Consider the following 22,362-nt stretch of genomic DNA (forward strand, 5'->3'; position numbering starts at 1 on the left):
TACAGTAAAAGCCCTCATCTACGGAAGATGTCAGAAATCTCAAAACTCTTGGCCTGGCTCAGAATTACCACGTGCAAACCAATACTCTTTTAATGTTTGAAATGAAAAGTGAAAAAAAAATACTTTTTGAAGCACCTTAACGTGGCCATCCATTCCAGGAGTGGGTGCCACATTTTTCTTTGAGCACCTTACTGACGTGTTATGCTATCTGCTGTCTTTCTGTTACCTGTTGGCTGAGTGGCTGGCTCTTCACATATACGTGCTTGGGCCAAAGGGCCGGGCATTTGTGTCCATCATGAAGTTTACTGTGGTAACTGCTGAAAGGTGAACCTGTTTCCTGATTTTCCCCACCACTGCATTGTGATAGGATTCGGAGAAATCCCATTCCCTGCACAGAAATGTTTCTTATCACATTGTATCTTATTATGGAAAGGAATATGGTCCCTTTTTTAGCAATTGCTACTGTACACACACACACACACAACACACACACACACACACCATTATGTACACTGAGATCCATTTGTATGTCTTGTGCAAAACAGAAAATTGTTTTGCACCCATCCACCTTCACATACACATCCCAGTGGTATATTCAGTGTCTGTGTGGGTCAGTGTTTCTGCAGTTTCCATTCCCAGAGCATATTTCGAACTGAGGGCAATTATTCTGATCAGCCTCCGTCTTTTCAGACAGGAGATGGAATTGACCTTTGGGGAAGAATCAAGAGAGAGAACTTTAGCCCCAAGAGCTTTCAAGATGAACTTCAGTGGCCTTTTCAGGTCATTATAACCCGGCAAGGGAAGGGAAGGAATACTGCTTTTTTCCAGTCCGTGTACTGGTGTAGTCACATACACATGTACACTAACAACACACACACATCCATCCATAAATATGTACGTGGTTTGGGATGAGAAGGTCAATAGTTTTGAGGGGGAGTTTGTTCCTTTTTTTTCTCTCATTATACTCTTAAATGGTTGTCAGTTATCAAAACAAACAAACAGCAAATTTTTTTTAAAAAACCTTGCATACGCCTTTTCTATCAAGTGCTTTAAAATATAGAATAAATACACACATCCTGCCAGTTTTTTCTTACAGTGACAGTATCCTTACCTGCCATTTAATATTAGCCTCGTATTTTTCTCACATATATTTACCTGTGACTTGTATTTGTTATTTAAACAGGAAAAAAAGTCAAAAAAAAAAAGAAAAATTAACTGTAGCGCTTCATTATACTATTATATTATTATTATTATTGTGACATTTTGGAATACTGTGAAGTTTTATCTCTTGCATATACTTTATACGGAAGTATTACGCCTTAAAAATACGGAAATAAATTTTACAAGGTTTCTGTTTTGTGTGGAAGAGTAATTGATGTTGCTAAGAATGATGTTTGTTTTTTTGGGTTTTTTGTTGTTTTTTTTTAAATGTTACCAGCACTTTTTTTGTAAGTTTCACTTTCCGAGGTATTGTACAAGTTCACACTGTTTGTGAAGTTTGAATATGAAGGAATAATTAAAAAAAAAAAACCTCTTTCCCTGGTTTTCTATTGTGTCTTCTTTATGTGATGGTAATTTTTTTTGTCTTTTAGCCAGTTGTCCAGCATTCACATACACATGCCCAGCACCATACTCATACTGTGGGGAAGACATAAGGAGCATAAAACATGTCTAGTGCCTTCAAGGGGCTTACAAGTTTAATTGGGAAGACAAGACAAATATGCAATAAATTACAATGAAACACTCAAGCAGGTTAAAGATAATGTATAAACTGGAAGTGCTGAGGGTTGAAAAGCAAGGAAACTATCTGTGTGGGGTCAGGTCAGGAAAAGTTTCTTGGAAGAAGTGAGTTTGGATAGAGCAGTGGGCATAAATTAGCAGAGATGAATCAGGAAGACATTCTAGCCAAGGAGAACAACACATGGAAGAGCATGGAGACATGAGCAAGGAATATGCAGGGGAAGTTAAGAAGATTGAAATAAGTGAGAAAGAGGGTCTCTGGTAAGAACTACTGAGAGATGAAGCTGCAGAGGTAATGGGGGCCATTGACAAGGCCTTGAATATCATACTTTGGAGTTAATATTCTATCCAGTGGAAAATAGTGAACCAGCATATGATCTTGGTCAGAATTGAAGGAGGGCAACAGCATTTGAAAAACATCATCTTAGCTGATCTAAGTTGGCTGTACTGGAATGAGGGAAATATGAGTTTAGGAAGAAAGGAAAGAATCAAGTATTTCTTATGCTGCTACTGTGTGATAAGCACTTTATATGATCTCATTTGATCTTCACAACAGCCCTGGAATGTAAGTACTATTATTATCCCCATTTTCCAGATAAGGAAACTGAGGTAGACAGCAGTGAAGTGACTTGTCCATGGTCATGCAGCTGGTAAGTGTCTGAGATCAGATTTGAATTCAGGTCTTCCTGACTCTTGACCCAGTGCTCCATCCACTGCACTTCCTCGCTGGCCTCCAAGAAGCCGACACTCAATGCTTGACTGACTCTTTTGCCCTCCATATTCAGAAACGACTCTGTTCCCACCTGAAAGTCACAGCCATTATCACTTCTTCCCACTTGAAGCTTTCTCCATGAAGGTAACAGAACGAATAGGCAAGTACCTGGATGCCTGAGGTCAAACTATTTTTTTTTCAAAAATCCGTTCAAAATGCTTATTCAATAAATAACGAATGCCAGCTCTGTCCAGAGCACTATCCCAAATGCTCAAAGTGATACAAGAATTAAATAAAACATGGTCCATGCTCTTACAGAGGGGAATGCAACACAAACCCAACTAAAATACAAAATGTTATATGATAAGATTAATGGTAATTACCATGTAAAATCCAAGAGATATATTCAGGGATGTATCTTCCCTCTATTTCCAGGGTGATATTAGACTGCAGATGTATGGCCAGCAAGCCTGCTGAGCTGGACAACTTTCCCTGATGTGTGATTTCACACAACAATTATTTTTGAGACCCTTTGAAATCTTTAGGGCTGAGGACAGTAGAAAAGAAAGAGAACAGGTGTCTAATCCATCACCTAGGGGGGAAAATTACTTCCCTTTGAATCCCTGGATATGAAGATCCATAAAACTTTCTATAGGGTTAGAGCTGGAAAGGGCTGTAGAGACCATCTCGTCTAATTTCCTCATTTTTGCAAATGAGGAAACAGAGACCCCAAAAGGTGAAATTACTATTTAGCCACATATTTGCATTACCTAATGTTTCCAGACTCACACAGATAATATTTTAAGGCTCGGTTGACTATCTAAACTTGGCCTGAGACTATTTTAAATAGACAACTTCCATTCTACCCTCACACAGGCAGGTCTAGGTCCCCCGAGAAAAATCACCACCACAAGATTACATTCAAACTCTCTCAGGTCCTAAAAGCAATTCTGTTTTGAAGAGAAAAGGGAAGAAATATACTCATTCTACTCACTACTTTAGGTCTTGAGCCCCAACCAATGTGTTTACATTTACACAAAACCAGCTACTCATATTAATTATACATTTAGATCTTAAACATAATTATTTATTTAACAGTAAGCCAAAGAAATAGGAACAACATCACAGGAACACCTATATTAAACAAAGTAATAATATATACATTACCATCCATACATACACCTGCTATACACTTTCCCATCAATGTTCTTAGTATCTATTGGAGAGAATGGACACATACTTATAGAAACCTGTCAGGGACACTCTGACTGACACTATCTCTCTCTCTCTCTCTCTCTCTCTCTCTCTCCCCCCCCCCCCGCCTCTCATTTTTAATCATTTTATTTTTCATTTTTTATTGTTAGTTGCAAACTTTCTCCACCCAACCATTGAGAAGGATAGAAATATGAGACCTCTGGTACATATGAAGTCATGCAAAACATTTCTACATTAGCCATGTTGAAGAGAAAAGATAAGAAAAATTCTTCAACTTTTACTCAGTGTCCATCAGATCTCTATCTAGAGGTGAAAAGTATTTTTTATCATGAATTCTTTGAAACTTATAGATCTGACTCTCTTTAGCACAATTTATTTCTGTCTCTTGCTACATCCAGACTATGTGGATTCTCTGCAATTGATTCCATCTTAACTTATAAGTAATCAAAAAATTCATGGCAGAAGATAAACTTGTGATCCTTCAAAGTCCATCTAGTAGTCCTCTACACAATTGGTGACTTGTACATGATCTAAGGGAAACGTGTGTCACCAATAAAATCCTCTCATTGACTTCAGTCATCATTCCAAAGTAGCTACTTTATGCTCAGAAGTACTAGGTACTGTGTGGAGAGAGAAAAGGGAAAACAATTGGGAGGTTCCCAGGATCCATAAGTCTTGATCTTGCCCTTGAATTGACTTCCACAAAGAATGCAGGGAACAGCTATGGGAAAATCAGAGGCCCTGAGAGATCAACAGGGTAAGGCAATGTGTCCTCCAGGACTGTTTGAGCCAAGAGGAATGGCTGACCAGAGACAATCTAAAGAGCTAATCATCAGATCAAGGCAACCAAAAGCAGATAGCAAAGCAGCTTGGGTCCCATCTGAAACCTTTTCTCTACCTCCCAAATCTTGGGGCAGGAAGCTAGTCATGTACTTATCCACCACTCATTTCTTCTTTCTACCCACCCCCAACATGAAAGGAATGATGGATGGGAAACACCCCTCCCTTGCAAAAAGTAGGAAACAGTCCTTACCCCCCAACCCACACCTTACCTTGTTGGCAATACAAGGAACAACAACAGGAAATAAATGCAAGGTGATGTTTAATCAAGTGTATGATTTGTGATGCAGCCTATGTGTTTTAAGAGTTCAGAGTAAGGGAAACTGCCTTGTTCGGTAGGATTAATCCAGGAAGATATCATCCAAAAGTTGGTCTAGTATCGGGCCTTGGGAAGAAATGCAGGATTTGCATCGGTGGACGTTAATCAACAGGGCATTTTACAAGTGGGGAATGAGAAAGCAAGAAAGACAGGAAAAGTAACAGTTTGAGCAAATGTGCAGAGGTGGGAATGAGTATGTTTTGAAAGTCCAATTTTCTATTCAGCACTGGTCTTTTCACTGAGAAAGCTTGAAAGTCCTCTATTTTATTGAAAATCCATATTTTGTCTTGGAGCATCATACTCAGTTTTGCTGGATAGGTGATTCTTGGTTTTAATCCTAGCTCCATTGACCTCCAGAATATCATATTCCAAGCCCTTTGATCCCTTAATGTGGAAGCTGCTAGATCTTGTATTATCCTGATTGTGTTTCCACAATACTCAAATTGTTTCTTTCTGGCTGCTTGCAGTATTTTCTCCTTGACCTGGGAAATTGAGTATGTTTTGAGAGGGCAGTATGAAAACCAACCTGACTGAAGCAGCCAAGAAGTTCCAATGATCTCTTGGTGACCTCTGAATGATTTCATTAACTTCTTCATGACATCATTCCTGATCTCCCACAGACCCACCTGACTCTTGAAAGTAAATGGTAGAATGGGGGACTTTTTAAAAATTTACTAGATTTGTCCCTATTTGTCCCTAGGAACTTATATGATTTATTAATAATGCCAATAAACTTTTTACTTCTTGGTCTTTCTTCTGTAGCAACAAAATGGTCCTTAATGGTCCTTTAGAAATTTCTGCTCTGGGATAATTCATTCATTTATTCAACAAAAATTTATTAAACATTTACTACCTTATTTGTCAGGTGCTGCAATCAGCTCTGTAGTTCCAAAGTCCAAAAAACAGTCCTTGCCCCCAAAGATCATACATTCCACTGGATACTGAAATGGCATGTGTCCTTGTATGCTCCACAGAGAACTCTGACAACCTAAATTCTAAATGAACTTACTGAGCATCCCCCCCCCAGTAACAGAAGGCCCCTCTCTGTAGTTCCCCCCCCCATATAATGGAGGGAAAACTCATAATCTTGGACATGTCTCAGGTGGGTCCTAATGAAGTCACTAATTTCTCCTTCCCCTTCAAAAATAAATTCTTCATGAACTAGATGAACTCTCAGAAATTGCTGAGGAACAAAGAAAACCTTATGATGTAACATTTGCCCCTGTGTGAAACCTATAAATTTTAGTTACATCTATGTATCTCTAGAAAATTTTCTAAGAATTTTTACCTCCAAACATTGATGTTCATCCTTCATTCTCAATGACGACCCGTCACATCAGGAAGGTGATGTCTTGTAAATTGGATTTAAGCGAAGCAGAGCCGTGCAGTCATCAGTCTCACTCTCTCTTCTAGAGTCGTCAGAGTCCAGTGGCAAGACAAAGGTCAGAAAGACTGGCAATGTCCCCAGATGCCATGGGAGACCTCGGTCTTTTAAACTAAGGCCTTTCCTAGGTCTCCATTTGTCTGAGGCAACACCCATTCATTGGCTCTTATTTTAAAGGAAGATGAAAAGCAAATAAGGTTCAGAGGGACAAGATTCTTACCTCCATCATTCTTACTCATCTCCCATTACCCTGTAACATGTTTATAATACCCCACATTCCTAAAATTAAACTTTTCCACCAATTTCCCTATATGGAAAACAGCTTGCAGATGCTCTCTCTTCAGCTTCCAGGAGGCGATATAGAATGAGAGCAGACTTGGAATCAGGAAGCCCTCGCTTAAAATTCCACCTCCAACATTTGCCCGCTATGTGACTACAGGCTGGTCACTTGCTCTCTCTCATCTTGTATTTCCTCATCTCTAAAATTGGGATAATCATAACTCTGGTACCTTTCTCAAGGGTTCTCCAAGTATCAATTGAAATACAGAGGCAGCAAAGTTCTAGATTTGGTCAGCCAAACAGGGTTTGAAACTTAGAACTTAAGTGACATTAGACACATAACTAAATTTCTCTGGACCTCAGCTTCCCCAGCTATAAGATTAAAGTATTCACCCCTTGGCACCTTTCTGTTCTTCTTATACCTCACACCTTCAAACTCTGCAATCCAGTGGCACTGGTCTCCTTGATGTTCCTTGCAAACAACACTCTGTCTCCTCAGTCTGAGTGTTTTCACTACCTTTCCCCCATACCTGGAATTCTCTCCTGCCTCATCTCAGCCTCTGAGCTTCTCTGGATTCCTTCAAGGCTCAGCTAAAGCCCTACCTTCTACAAGAAGCCTTTCTTAGTACTAGGGCTCTCCTGGTGTTGATTATTTCCAATTTATCCTGTATATGTCTTGTTTGCATATTACTTTTGCATGTTATCTTCCCCATTAGTCTGTGAGCTCTTTGAGGACAGGGGCTGTCTTTTGCATTTCATTGTATCCCCATCACTTAGTGCAATTCCTGGCATTTAATAAATGCCGACTGACTGACTAGATTACCTTCTGAAGACCCTCCTAATGCTAAATCCATGGTCCTACATGTGTAAAACACCTTGAAAGCTTTAAAATGTTATATGCATGTAATCTTATGTCATCAATTATATCATAATCCTTGCTCCCAGAAAGCCCTTTCAACATTTTTCCATTGGGCTCTTGGATTCTCTTCCAAGTATTTCTGTGGCACCGTTGTTCCAACAGGAAAATAGGAAATCTGTATGACTGAGCCTTCTTCCCTGTATTATCAATCTCAAGTATGTTTGTCTTACCTTAATTTTTAATCTCTGTAGAGTAGAAAGGAGTATGGGGGACTGGTGTGGCCACCAAAACTATTCCAACATTTATCAGTTCCTTGGTTCTATGACATTTTCCTGTACTTCATTCAGAGAAGTGAAATAAAGAATTAAGCAGCACATAACCTTCCAGATAAAATTATTCTTCCCCTTTGTCAAGAATAGATGTGATTTTAGTCAAAATTTTAGGCAGTCAGAGAGAGGCTCCACCCACCTTCGAGGAGTAGAATGTGTGTCTTTCTGGTAGACAGGTACACCTATTGCTGGGTTTTTTTTTTCCATCTAAATAGCAACATATTGTCTCCTGACCATATTTCCAATTTCTGGAGGTCCATTTTCATCATTTCCTCATCCTAAAAGTATTTTTTAATACTTCTCCATTTACATGTCTATTTCTCACCACGGCACTCTTTCCTCATTCCAGACTGAAGAAAAAACAGGAAATGAAAAGGGGGCAAGCAGTCCACCTCAGCTAAACCCAACCACATGTTCCCCCCACAACACATAACACTACTACTTATCAGCACCTTTTTGTTAATGTCTTTTTTTTAAAATCAGTTTCCAATTTCTGTAACTATTCTCAGCTATACCAGTTTGAATAAACTCTGCAAGTAAAATGTCATGAGCAACCACAGCAAAAAATAGAGCTTCACGTTTAGCCAGCCTTTCTTGCAGGGATTGTGGACTTCTTAACAGACATCAGGTCATTCGCCCATTCACTCTTGACTATCAGCACATAATAATACTAATAGCTGGCATTCTATTGCATGTTAGGGTTTGCAAATGTGTTTTGCAAATATTATCTAATTTTATTCTCACAACAACCCTAGCGAGTAGGTGCTGTCATGATCCCCATTTTATGGAAGAGGAAGCTGAGGCTTAGAGAGGCTAAATGATTCATCCAGGGTCATATACTAGTGTCTGAGGTCAGATTTGAACTTGGGTCTTCACTGTGCTACCTTGCTGCCCAACAAGTAGTGAGGTCCTTGTTGTACAGATAAGGAGCCTGAGGCACAGGCCAGGATTGTTCATGACCTGATAAGAAAGTATAAAAGAAGCAACAGTTAAGTTGAATCCCTGCTTAATCCTGCTGAAATACTAGTGACACATCAATACTGTATTATAATCACTTGCAACATGAAGCCTCACATCACATTTTTTCTTCAGTTCCTCTGTTCATAAGAAAAATTTCACTCACACACAAACCAAATCTCGCTGGCAATCTCCTCTGAGAGATGGAAAGAGAAAGGATAATAGCCCTTTTCAAGTTCGGGTTGAATGGCAGTCAAACAGTTCGGAGCTGCTCAGATGACATCCAAATACCAGCACAAATGGAGATGAGGATTGAAGAAGAGGAATAAGATATTTCATTTTTGAACCAAGAGAAAAGTCCATATTTTTAAATGCAGATTTTTCTTTTAATTAGAACACATGGGTTTTGTTTAGAGCAGACTCTTGGAAAAAGGGAATCATCCATGTTCATTGCTGTCAAAGAAGGAGCCGTCTAAATTATACAAATGACCTTTCCTGAGCACACGCTGTAGGCAGGAGTTTAGAATATGCCATTTTGAGGGTCACTTATGGTGTTCACAGAAGGTCAGGCTAAGAGGGAAAGATACGTGAAATCCATGAAACGATGAATTGTAGGTGTGGGTATATACACACAATGAACAATGCTTATCTTGTGGAATTCTTGTCCATGCTGTTTTTAGGTCATTTTTCAGTTGTTTCCAACTCTCCGTAACCCCACTTGGGGTTTTCTTGGCAAAGATACTAGAGTGGTTACCGTTCCCTTTTCCAGCTCATTTTATAGATGACGAAACTGAGGCAAACATGGTTAAGTGACTTGTCCAGGGTCACACAGCTAGTAAGTATCTGAGGCAAGATGTGAACTCAGGAAGATGAGTCTTCCTGAGTGCAGGCCCAGTGCTCTGTGCACTATGGCACCACCTAGCTGGCCTAGTGCTTGTTCATGTGCTCCTATAAATACTCCACAGACCTACCCAACATGGTGAGGCCTTTGTCTGGGTGTTTGAGGCTAGTACAGCACTTGGACTCTCCATGTGGTATGCCTAGCTCAGGCTACAAAACCAGCCTGTTCCATTTTCTTCACAATTCTTTGGTAACATGTTTCACTCTGCTTCTATGTGACTGTGGGCTACAGAACACCACCACCTTGGAACGTTTGAAATTACATGTGACCCAAACCTTAGAAACCTTAGAGATCAGATGGTCCAGCCCCTCATTTCACAAATAAGGAGGCTGAGTCTGAGTTAGGTAAGACTTGTTCAGTCATATAAGTAGGTGACAAGTGGCAACCAACCCAAGTCTGCTGACTCTGGGTACCAAAGTCTTACGGCATGGATTAATTGAAGAGCATTCAGAGAAGGGCAATCAGGAGACTTAAGGCCTTTAGTCCATGCCATATGAGGACCTATTGACAGAACAAGGGATGTTTAGGCTGGAGAAGAGAGCAGAAGGAAGAGGGGGGCATTGTGCTGTCTTCAAGTATTTGAAGGACTGTCCTGTGGAAGGGGGTTTGTTTTGTTTTGTTTGGCCCCAGAAGGCAGAACCAGGAGCAATGAGTGGCAGTGGCAAAGAGGTGGATTTAGGCTTGATGTCAAGAAAAATTTTCCTAATAAAGCTGTCCAAAGTGGAATGGGGTCAAGCCATACCGGTAAAGATTTAACAACTGACTCTCCAAGGGGGAAAATAGAAGCTGAAACCTTCCCTATCTGTTGTCTCCCCTATAAGAAGGAGATCTCCTTGAGAAAAAGGACTGTCTTCCTTTCTGTTTGTATAGCCAGCACTTAGCATGGTGGTTTGTACATAGTAAGTACTTTGTTCATTCGTTGATTCATCTTCTTTCCATTCATCTTGTCACCATATCCTTTCTCCCTTTTGCTGTGGGGATGGCCATTAAATCAGGGCTATTATTGCTTATGGAAAGGGCATGTCAACCACCCACCTTATGTCTCCACTCACTATCTCTGGGACTTCCCAAACCAAAACACCCCTCCTTGACCACCATCCCCCATGTTAAAATATATGCACCTTAAAGGCAAGGGTCATCTTCAGCACTCAGTACAAAAGCTGACACATGGTAAGGCTCAATAAATATTTTCCATTCATGCATCTACTCAATGTTTGTTGGTGACAATGGCCCCTATTTGATGATTTTCCAGTAACAACCCCTATTTCTGAAATAATGGCCCAGGAACAACAGAGAGAATTCAGTGTCTTGGCCTTTGAACCCCAATGTCTACTGAGGCTAATAAAGTAGCTTCATAGTGGACTAGGAGATCAACAACCATCAGTTTTGTCCATGGTCAAACTCAAAGCCATTTGTCATAATGAAATTGACTTCTCAATTTTCACCAATCAACTGACCACTTTCCCACCCATCAACTTCCCCCAAAAAACCACCCAGACAGAACATTGATTCATGTGGAAGTATTTATAAATGCATGTAAGTACAAAATACAAGGGCTATTTTGCAAACACTTTTAAGAGATTATCTTGTCTCCACTGGTAAGTTAAAGCTACTCAGACTTCTATAACTAAGGATATTAAAATATTCGTGAGATTGTGTTAAGTCATTTTCTTGCTGATAATCTTGGCTGATGGTCATCGGTGTGTCTTCTAGTTGGAGACACCTACCATTAGAGTTGGGGCTCAATTCATTTTGTTTAGAGGGACTCCTGAGGCCGTAGTTTGCTGAATTGATCCTGAAGGTTTTTCTCTGCAAAAGAAATCCCAACCCCAAACTGAGTATGTGGAAGATTTGGACCTAGATTTTTCATTATCCTTCAGTTTACATAGTTCTAGATTCTCAATTTTTTGGCTTTTTCCTCACTCCCTGTGGGAAATCTTGTATTTCTTCCTCTTTTCTTTCTCTTCATCTCTCTCCTATCTCTTCTTCCTCCTGTCTCTCTATCTCTTCTCTCTCAACTCCCTCCTTCCTTTCCCCCATTTATCCTTGTTTTTTAATTTTCCCTATTTCTTTCACTTTTCCTCCTTCTTCATCTCTATCTTCCTCCTATCTCTTCTTTCTCCTCCTCTTTATCACTCTTTCTCTATATCTCTTCTCTTTCATCTCTCATTCTCTTTCCTTTTTTCTCCTTCATCTATATCTTCCCTGTCTTTTCTCCTCTATTTCTTCTTTTTCTTTCTCCTCTATCTCCCTCCCTCTTTTCTCTTCCATCTCTGTTTATCTGTTCCCTCTTATCTCTCTTTTTCACTCTGTCTTCTCTCTTTTCTGTTATACATATTACACACACACACACACACACACACACACACACTGTCCACGAGTAATTCATACTTAAGGAACTATTGAAGGGGGTTTATCACAAACAAGGATGTGGGTGAAAAACACACTTGAAGGACCTCCTGAAGCACATCTTCCATCATTGTGGCCCAGCTATGGCATAAGCAGCAAACGAAACAGCCTGGTGTGTAACCATATGGTATAGTGGACATGGTTCTGGATTTGGAGACAGGGTTTGGCTTCAATTCCTGACTCTGCTAGTTACTTATTCTATAACCTTGGTAATTCAGTTCAGTTCAACAAGCTTTATTAAATACTCTGTTCCAGGCACAATGCTAGGCACTGGGAATACAAAACCAGAGACAAAATAGTCTCTCCCTGGGGCAGCTAGGTGGTGCGGTGAATAGAGCAATGGCCCTGGAATCAGGAGGACCTGAGTTCAAATCCGGCCTCAGACACTTGACACACTTACTAGCTGTGTGACCTTGGGCAAGTCACTTAACCCCAATTGCCTTCCTTCCTCCCTCAAAAAAAAAATAGTCCCTCCCTCAAGGAAATTACACCTCAGTGTAATAGCTTACTCCCCTGAAACTCGGGTACTAGATGACTTCTCAGGCTCCTTCAAACTCTAAATCGATGAGCCAATGAGCCTTTCAGTTCTAAGTCTTGATTCTAAGTCTGTGTGTGCACATAGGGAAGGCAGTAGAGGAGGGACTCTCATTTGGTTCACAGCTTTGGAGCTGACCACAAATCTGAGCTGGAAACAGCAACAGGCTTTGAAACCATCTACTACAACTAACAAAAAATTCAAGTGCCCTTGAATTGGCACTGTATTATGATTTGCCCTTTACAGCAATCCCTCACACTCAGATAATTATCATTGTCTGTTGCATTATCTTCTAATACAAAACAACAGACTGTAAATCCAACAGGTCAAACTCTTGGCCCCTTCAACGAACTGCCCACAAAACTCCCAAGGGCAACCAGAACTAGATCAAAATGTAATTGAGAAATGTTTAACAAAAAATTTAACAATATGACATAGATAATGTTCATTTGTAGTTTTCTAAGTCAATATGCAGAGGCAGCTAGGTGGCTCAGTGGATAGAGTGGATAGAGCTGGGCCTGGAGTCATGAAGTCCTGAGTTCAAAATTGGCCTCAAGACACTTACAGCTGTATGACCCTAGGCAAGTCACTTAAATTTTGTTTGTTTTAATCTACTGGAGAAGAAATAGCAAACCACTTCAGTATCTTTGCCAAGAAAACCCTGAGGACAGCATTGGCATGATATGAACCACAGGGTCATAAAAAGTTGGACACAATGGAATGACTGAATGAACAAATCAATATATGGACCCTTTTCTATTTGAGTTTGACACAACCAGTGTAGGTGCCCATCTACATGGTAAATAGCAACTGACTGTCTTCCATTCCACCATTATAAATGAATTTTTTGGAAGAGTTGCAAGTGGTTCTAGATTCCTGGACTGATTGGTACTGCTAAGGATTTCAAGAGCTGTCCTTGACGTAAACATGGGAAGAAATGCCCTTGTGAATTTTACTGACATTGTGGTTAATGTAATACGTTCCTTGACATTTCATTTATTAGTACCAATTTAATCAGATATCAGCATTTTGAAAAAAAAATTTCTAGGACTTTCTGGATGGCACTTGTTAATTTTGGCCATCTTTGTTCAGGAAGGTTGGCTAGCAATGCTGTTCAGTATTGAATCAGGAAATGTGGATTTGAATACTGGCACTAAGTGAGTAAGTCATTCAACTTTGCTGAGTCTCAGCTTTCTCATTCATAAAATGGGAATGATAACAGAATCATAGTATCCTCCTCATAGGGTTGTTAAAAGAAAACTGATTTATAAACCTTAAAATACTGTATGGTTATATGACTCTAAAGCTACACTAAAACTTTTGGGATACCCTGTATATTTAAAACAGATTCTCTTCCATTATTCAGCCAATACCCATTTTAGAGATTCAAAGGATGGGTTTAGCTGCACTGAAAATTAGCAGAATTTCAGATTTAGAATCTTCAGGGTAAGCGGTCAAGTCCAGCTGCTCAAAATGCAAATGGATATGCAAAAAAGATGTGATGTCATAATTAATTACAGTGGCAGTACTACTATGTAGAATAGACTCCAGCTTAAAATAATAACCCTTCTAACCAAAGGTGCTTGTTAAATATTAGAAGGTACACACTCAGTTTTTACAAAGGTATTTTTATGAATAAGCATTTCTCTCTAGCCTCCATACAACTCCTGGCTACATGAAGGAAGCATAGAAGCTTCACAAGGTTCAGCGGTAGCATGTGTAAGGAGGAGCAGCCAGCCAGAGCTGAACAAGACTGGAAAGATGAGAGATACACAATGTGGTTCTTTCTAGAGGATACTCAGAGAGAGGAAAGAGAGACAGCAAAGATGAATCTGGCTCTTAACACTTTAAAGGAGAGGTAGAAACTCACTGTTTCCTAGCTAACCTTTGATTTGTTCAGGAATGCTTTCATAGAATCTCTGAACCCCAGAGTTGGAAAGGCTCTCAAAAATCAAGTCAACCCTATATGTGAATAGGATTTCTGTCCAATAGGATTTCTAGTCTGCGTGTCCCTAATAGTAGTCCCATTCAATCACCTACTGAAAACCTCCAAGCATAGGAGATTTAATATTTTCCAAAACAGCTTGTTACACTTTTGGACAGCTCTGAATGTTAGGAAGTTTCTCCTTATATTGTGTCAAAATCTGACTCTATTCGAGGTCCATCTTTAATTAGTCACCTTAAAGCCCTACACCTAGTTCTGACTTTTGAAGTATGACAGGATTAGTCTCTTCTATATAACAGCCATTCAAAACACTTGAAGATAGCTATCATTTTCCTCTCCCCTCCTCACTTCTCTGCAAAATTTTCTCTTTTTATCTCCTCAAAAGAGATTAGTTTAAAGTAAGGCCATGAAGGTCCCATGACTTCCATGGACCTTGTCGAATCTGATCTTTTGGCCCCTTGAGCCTAGGATTGCCCTTTCATACATTTCAGACCAATCCATGAAGTGTGCGAAGGGTCAGCATGGCTTCCCTCATTGAAATGGAAACATCTCAAAGATATAGAGTTAGGGTTATCACTCCCAGAATTATGGCCCTTGAATCAGGTACGTTTACCTTGGCACCCAAGATCACCAGCATGATGATTACTGTTGCAGCAATAATTATTATCACTGAGACCATGGCTCCAAAAGAGATCCTTGAATGGGAGCTGTCCAATGCCTCTGCTGCTGAAAGGAGTCAAAAAGGCATGAGTTGGCAGTCATAGAGAAATGGAGCATGGTACCCACTGCACCACCACCCTACAAGCTCATGGGAACAGTCTCAGAAATTAACATCAAGGGAACCTCTCTCTGCACCTACAGGAGCCGGAATCTTTAAGTCAGTTTAAGAAGACAACATGGCCTATAATTGTGTGGGATTTCAGGGAGGATAGTGTTCTTACTAGCCTTGATTCCCTATTACTTTAGGATTAAATACAAGATTCTTGGTTTGGCATTTAAAGCTCTTCACAACCTTGCCCCTTCCCATCTTTCCAATCTTCTTACACTTTACACATATTCCCCGATCCAGCCATACAGGCCTATTTGCTGTTCTTCACATTAAAAAAATCCTACAACTCCCATAGCTGTGCCTTTATGCTGTATGTTTCCTATACCTGGGATCCTCTGTGATAATAAAAATTCAAAATTTACTGGGTTTATCCATGGATTCTTTCAATACTCAATTCAGATATCACCTTCTTCAGGAAGCCTTCCACAATCCTCCCCTTGCCCCCAGCTGCTTAGAGGGAAGATGCCCTCTAAGATTACTTTCTATTCTTGTGTATCTTTTAGTTTCCTATTTATATATACAAGTCTCCCTCATTAAAATGCAAACTGCTAGAGGGCAGGGACTGTTCTTTACTTTCTTTGCATCTCCTGTGCTTTGCATGGTTCCTGGCAAATACTCAGTGCTTAATAAATGCTTTTTCTTTCATTCTTTATTCATTTTGAAAATTATTTTTATTGTGAATTTAACAATCATAAACAATGTTCAAAGAACCAAAGAAGATTTCATGCCAAACAAAATAACAATTAGGAGAAAAAAGTAACTTTTAATGATGCCCTTTCCATGGTCAGTTAATTTGAAAATCCCTTGGACATGCTGGGTTGAACTATAGTGATCTTCATTGAATTTGGAGGAGATAGATTCACATTATAATTCCACGTTGCCTCAATAGCTATGGACACTGTGGCATACAAGTTGAGTGTAGAGAAACACCAGGGATGCCAACCATGGTTCATGTAAAAGATGAGTTCCTGAGTAGATGAATGAACTGTATTATAAGAATTTTGCAACTGACAGTAGGGTAACTAAGTCTTCTTGAAGGTAGATAATATACTACCCAAGATGTTATCCGAACATCTGTTAGTTTCTGACCACCAGACTGAAAATAATATGCTGTGAGATGATGGATTTTCATCTGGAGGGCCATGAATAGTGCAGTTCTCCCAGACATGGAAGAAGAACTGGGAACCCCATTAGACATGGCTTTAGAGGAGAGAATATGGAGCCAGGTCAGATCTTTGAGGATTAGATGGCCAGCCTTAATGGTGATGGGAGGGATGTCACAGAGAAGTGAGTGATCCACATTGATCAAGATGTCTTCTACCACCAGAATTGCATCATACCTTTGGGATTGGGGCATGTCTACAATGAAGTCCAATGTAACTACCCCAGGAACAGAATAGGGTTAGTAGGGGTAGCAATAATTCTACTGACTTCTCCATGGACTCCTTGGACTCAGCTAGGGGAATACCTTATAAGAGTTATCCCAGCAGGCAGCTTTTAGTAACTGTGGTCATCAAGGCGTACAGGTAATCATATATATATGACTTTTAAAATTCATTTTAAAAAAATTAAACCTCTGTGAGTGAGGATTGTTTCATTCTTTATATTTGTATCCCCAGTGCCTAAAACAGTGTTTGGCACATACTATGCACTCCTTATCAAGTCATGCCAGGGCCCAGCATAGAGACACAAGCAGGTGTAGAAAAGATGCTGAAGATTGACTTTCCTTCAGATGCAGTACTCACAATAGTTTAGAGTGATACCATCTAGCATAGGTATTGGCAGAGAATGCCTACTGCTGATAGGTCATATGTAGGAGAGATGGTTGAGGATAATGTCTGTAAAGGGCAGATAGATCAGTGGATAGAGTGCCAGGCCTGAAGTCAGGAAGACTCATCTTCCCAAGTTCAAATCTGGTCTTACACACTTACTAGCTGTGTGGCCCTGGGCAAGTCACTTAACCCTGTTTGCATCATCTGTAAAATGATCTGGAGATGGAAATAACAAACTGCCCAGGTATCTTTTGCCAAGAAAACCCCAAAAGAGCTCACAAAGAGTTGGACATGACTGAAAAATGGCCAAAAAACAAAAATTATCTAAAGTTGAATCTTCTTTGCTGCTTGTTGAGTCCCTGGTTTGACCCCCATGTTATGAGGTGTCTAGGCCATACTCACTTCACTCTTAGCTTTACTCCTCATTCCCCAGAGTTTACTCCTTGACAAGCAGCCTTCTCACCCTGAAGATACCGTTTCCCTGAAGCCCTTCTCCATTCATCAGTAAGTGTCTGACCCACACCACCATCTCATGAGCTGTCCATACCATGCTTCATTATGCTCCCTACTATTCTATTTCCCAGCTCCTCCTTATGTGTTGTCTTCTCCATTAGTTTGTAAACTCCTGGGCACAGGGAGTCTTTTTATAGGTATTTGTATCCCCAGTGCTTACAAAGTAAATACTTAATAAATATATGTTCTATCTTTCTGTAGGATGTGATCCACCAGTTTTACAAATTCTTTTTTTTTCTTTTTGCAACTCTCACTCTGTTTGCAGGTTATGAGCTCCTAGAATCTGGATAATAGTGAAGTCAAATCTAATAAAAGATCACATGTGGAAGATCTGACATTGGTTAAAGTACAACACAGTCTAAAGGTATTCCAGATCCCTAGGCCTGCGTAGGCAATGTGTCACTTCCTGAAAATGATGCCTTCATATCTCAAATTCAGTTTTGACTACATAGCTCCTTTTCTCATCTCATGCAGGTCCTTTCTCCACTAGTCAGCTTGTAAGAGCAGATATGGAAGGACCCGAGCAAATACAGACTATATAGCTCACACTATGAGAACATCAACTCCATGGAGTGATCCTGCATTCACTGGTCCCTATGATGACATGTTTTTTTCAGATCCAAATAGGTTAAGATAAGAGATGGAGTAAGCTAATTCTTGATGCCCCATAATGGTAGAATTCATTGACAGCTCCTTCTAGTACTAGTACAAAAGCCTTGGAGTATCTCTATAGATTGGTGAGAGGCTCTGTCAAAGCAGAAAACCTGGGGATGAAGTAGCCAAAAGTTAGTGCAAAGGTCCTATCTTATGGAATGCATTTGACAGTGGTCTTATCATGTGCCCTAGAAATCCCATCTCCTTTTGGAGTGGGTACTTCTCCAACTCAGCAAGCATCCAGGCTTAACATAAAGTTGCTTGAATTAACATAAAGTTGCTTGCTCTTGAAGGTTGCTTAAATGACCTTGCCATGCTGAACAGAATCCAGAGAGTAAAAAGGGGTATTGTCAAAGTAGATCCCTCCCTATCCCCAAGGCCAGTAAATCCCTTCATGGAAGGAGGTAAAGTGTAAGAATTCTAGTAAGAAGGGTCCAGGTTATTAAGAACTTTAAATATCAAACAGGGGAGTTTATGTTTTGTTCTAAAGGTAATAGGTAGACACTGGCACTTACTGAGCGGCAGGATGGCATGATTAATGCCATCTAGAAAAATCTTCTTGGAAGCTGAGTGGATGATGGATTGGAGAAGGGAGAGCCTTGAGGCAGGCAAACAATTAAAAGGCTATTGCAAGAGTCAGGTGGTGTTGAGAAACTGAAATGGGTTTGTGACTAGGTCGATCAGTCAATAGACATTTTTAAAGTGTTAATATGTGCCAGGCACTGTGCTAAGGACTGGGGATACAAAAAGAGACCAAAGATAGTCCCTGCCCTTAAGGAGCTTACAATCTAATGGAAATGAGAAATTGGAATTATTTAGTGTAGGAGGTTTTCTCTAGGATTTTAGCCTAAAAGGGAAGAGAAATAAGATGAGAACTAGTGAAAATGGTAAGATCAAATGAGGATTTTTGAAGGATGGGGAGAAATAGGCATATATGTAGGCAACAGGCAAGGAGCCAGTAGATAGGGAGCGATTAAAGAAAAGAGGATATGATAGTGGGGTCAATCTGTTAGAGAAGTCCAAAGGGGAGACGATCAGGGTAGAGGGTTGGCTTTGGCCAAGAGGAGGGACACCTTTTCATCTAATACTGGAATGAAGGAGATAATGGAGGAAGATGTCTCAATGATGTGAGATGAGGAGGAGGAAGAGGAAGGCTACCTCTCAGCAAATAGCCTTGATTTAGGCAGGGGATGAAATAGGAGACAAGGTCCTTGACTGAGGGTTGAGGGAGAGATTCCCCTGGAGAAGCTTAGGGAAAGATGAGAATGTTTAGAATGCCTTTTGTGCAGACTGGAATATTTAATGAACTAGGGAGGGGTAGAATGTTTGTCTTACAGCAATGAGGGTCCAGTGGGGGTTAAAGAGCAGAAATTCGTATTCAACACAATCAGTAGAATTTCATAATTTCTTCCAGCTCCAGTCAGCAGTTCATGAAGAGGAGAAAAGAAGACAGGTGCTGGGAGTAATCCAAGTTTGAATTGCCATATTGGTCTGAAGACAAGGGGACAAAAGATTCAAAAACAGGGGATTGAGTAGAGTTGAGTTGGGGTCAAGTTAGCATAAAGGGTGGAGTGATGGAGGGTAGAGGGAGGATAAAGAACCGGGTCATGAATCATAAGGTATAGGGAAAGATGTGATGATAAAAGGTTATGATCAAATTAAAAGAATTTATGACTTCATGAATAAGGAAATGGAGCACTTGTAGACGATTGCAAGATTAAGGCTAAGACTCAGTGTGGAGCTGAGGTGGAGTATAGGAACTGCATAGATTAAGGAAATGGGTAGTTAGACATTTGAGGAAGTATCAGTGAATTTTGTAGTCTTCTAGTTTCAGGACAGGAGATGCAGAAGAGAAAAAGACTATGATGCAGACACTAAATTTATTAAGGAAGGAAGGAAAATGCCTTGGAGGTCAATAGATAGCAACCATCAAGATTTAAATTTGATGATAAATTTAGATTGAATGTGAGAGAAATAATTATTAATAATCAGTTAATATCAGGGGATCCAGGTTTTTTTCCCCCTTTCTATTTCTTCATTGTCTACTAGGTCAAAGCAGCCTTTAAAGGACAGAGCTGATAATGAGATTGAGTTATCTCCTCAGTCTTGGGTGACACCCCACCCAATTGGGACCTAAGTAGCTTGGATGGAGGTAGATCCCTTTATCTAGATTTCCTGAGATAGGGTGGTCTGGGTAGAGATGAGGAAGAGTAACATAATTAAAGTCACAGCCCAGCTCCTCATTAGCATAAGTCCACCTTCCATTTTAATATTCATTCTCTCATTTATTGTTAACTAATCAGAGTTGATTTTTGCCTGTCAGAAACACCCACTTGTCCAAGGTTATTTTAACTCTCAGTGGGGCCCCCAAAGTTCATCTTTGGTTTACAAGAGAAAGCCAATGACCATAATTTTATTAATTATTTGCTGGCTATAATTAATGAATTGACTATTAATTATGCAAAAAAATATGTCTCTCAGACTTTTCATTCATTACAAATGAACTTCAAAAGGGTTTCTAAATGAAGGTGGTAGAAAGCATCTGGAATTAGCAACAGCAGACAAGGTGTATCCAAAGTTTTCAACCACAACTAGTGGGTTAAAGGATATGAGGAAAAATGTAGCTAGTGCTGGAAAAGGTGATCAGAGATACCCTGCCATAAGGAGGGAGCTATATCTCAGTGAAGGCCAGAACATAAAAGAGTTAAGAAGGAAGAGGTTTAAGATGAAATGAAGTTTGTTAATTATGGGGCAGACATTCCAGAGGGTGCAAGGGCAGGTAGCTTTACCTGGGTAAAGAAATTGAGGGTAAGAAATTGAGGAGGGAGGTGGTGTCTTGGTTGAGGTAGATGGGCAAGACGTAATAAATTGACAATAGGGAACAAGGTTTGTACATCATCTGAGGGTTTGGAATCACTGGAATAAGCCGAGTATGAGGGGATGAAAGTATGCTAGCCATTTTTAAGTGAGTCAAGGCAGCACACCAGTTAGAGAAAGGTCTATTGAGAGAAACAAAATAAGACTGAAATCCTTCCTTGAATTTCAGCTTCCTGGCAGATGGTTTTGTGTCCTGTGAGACCCAAGGAAGCCTACCTCACAGCAAGCAAGAGGCTGTGGAAGCATGAGGCCCAGCCAGGTGGCAAGAGTTGGAGAAATCCCTGGGAGGCAAGAGATCCAAGTGGTATTATTCCCAGAAGACAACCTGGCCCTAGAAATGGTCCTGGGACAGGACCCCACTGAAGTGGGAGGCAGGAAGTAATCCTGAGAGTACAGCGCTGGAAATAATCTTGTCCCAGGTGAGTAACCCGGCCTCGAGCAGATGCCTTCCCAGAGTTTCTCAATCTGTACCAAGTGCTTGGCTGGCTCACCATTCCTTTTATTATGGAAACTTCTTCAGCCCTATTAAAACAAGAGTTCATCTCCTGTGGTCCCACAGGTCAACCAAAGAGTCCACAGATGGACTTCAGGGGACGAGAAAACTTGAATGAGAAAAAAAAAATCCACCTTTAATTTCACTAACTTTTGGTTTCCTTTGCAAACCTCTATATTTTACTTTATGTATTTAAAAACATTATTCTGAGAAAGGCTTCACCAGACTGCCAAAGGGGTCCACGACACAAACATGTTATCTCAAGAGAGATCTGATAGGTGCCAGCTGGCTATAGCATATTACTAGTGATGATGTGATTAGGAAATTCTCAGATCATAAGTACATGCCCAACCAGCAAAGGTAGTGGGATTGGTTGTGTGTCATAAATGAGAGACAATGGATAGATAGCCAGGGTGCTACATGGATTCCCTCAAGAATCAGACTTGGGCCTCCACTGTGTCAGACACACTGTATCTTGACCCCAACGTAGTGATATCATTTTGATTCTCTTTGAGCATGAAGGACAACAACCAACCATGTACTAGTCACTGGGGGTGCAAAGAAAGGCTGACAACAACAACAATAATACTGAAGTATATTATCATTTTGACTTTGCCTTTGGCTTGACTTCTTTTAGACACTCTTTAGGCATCTATAAATCTAATTTGCTTTTTAGATATGTGATTAAATTATGTATCGTTAGATACGTGACCCCATTGGCGTAGCTAGTCCCTCCACTCGTGTGGATAGCTATTCTACCACGTCTTCCATCCTGAATGATTCCCATCCATGTCTTTCTA

The 22,362-nt window shown here is 40.2% G+C and overlaps 1 protein-coding gene across 1 annotated transcript in view; it reads right to left on the reverse strand.

Moving 5' to 3' along the window:
* Nucleotides 1-11,116: 11,116 nt before the first annotated feature.
* Nucleotides 11,117-22,362, reverse strand: part of TIGIT (T cell immunoreceptor with Ig and ITIM domains) — a 28,980-nt gene continuing 17,734 nt past the window's right edge. Inside the window, exons 3-4 of the mRNA XM_036744111.1 lie at nt 15,038-15,147; nt 11,117-11,344 (exon numbers count right to left, since the gene is read on the reverse strand). Of these exons, the coding sequence (XP_036600006.1) occupies nt 11,117-11,344; nt 15,038-15,147 (338 nt within the window). The remainder of the gene's footprint in view (nt 11,345-15,037; nt 15,148-22,362) is intronic.

This window comes from Trichosurus vulpecula, chromosome 2 (assembly GCF_011100635.1).
Source record: "Trichosurus vulpecula isolate mTriVul1 chromosome 2, mTriVul1.pri, whole genome shotgun sequence".
In the NCBI taxonomy this organism is placed as follows: Eukaryota; Metazoa; Chordata; class Mammalia; order Diprotodontia; family Phalangeridae; genus Trichosurus; species Trichosurus vulpecula.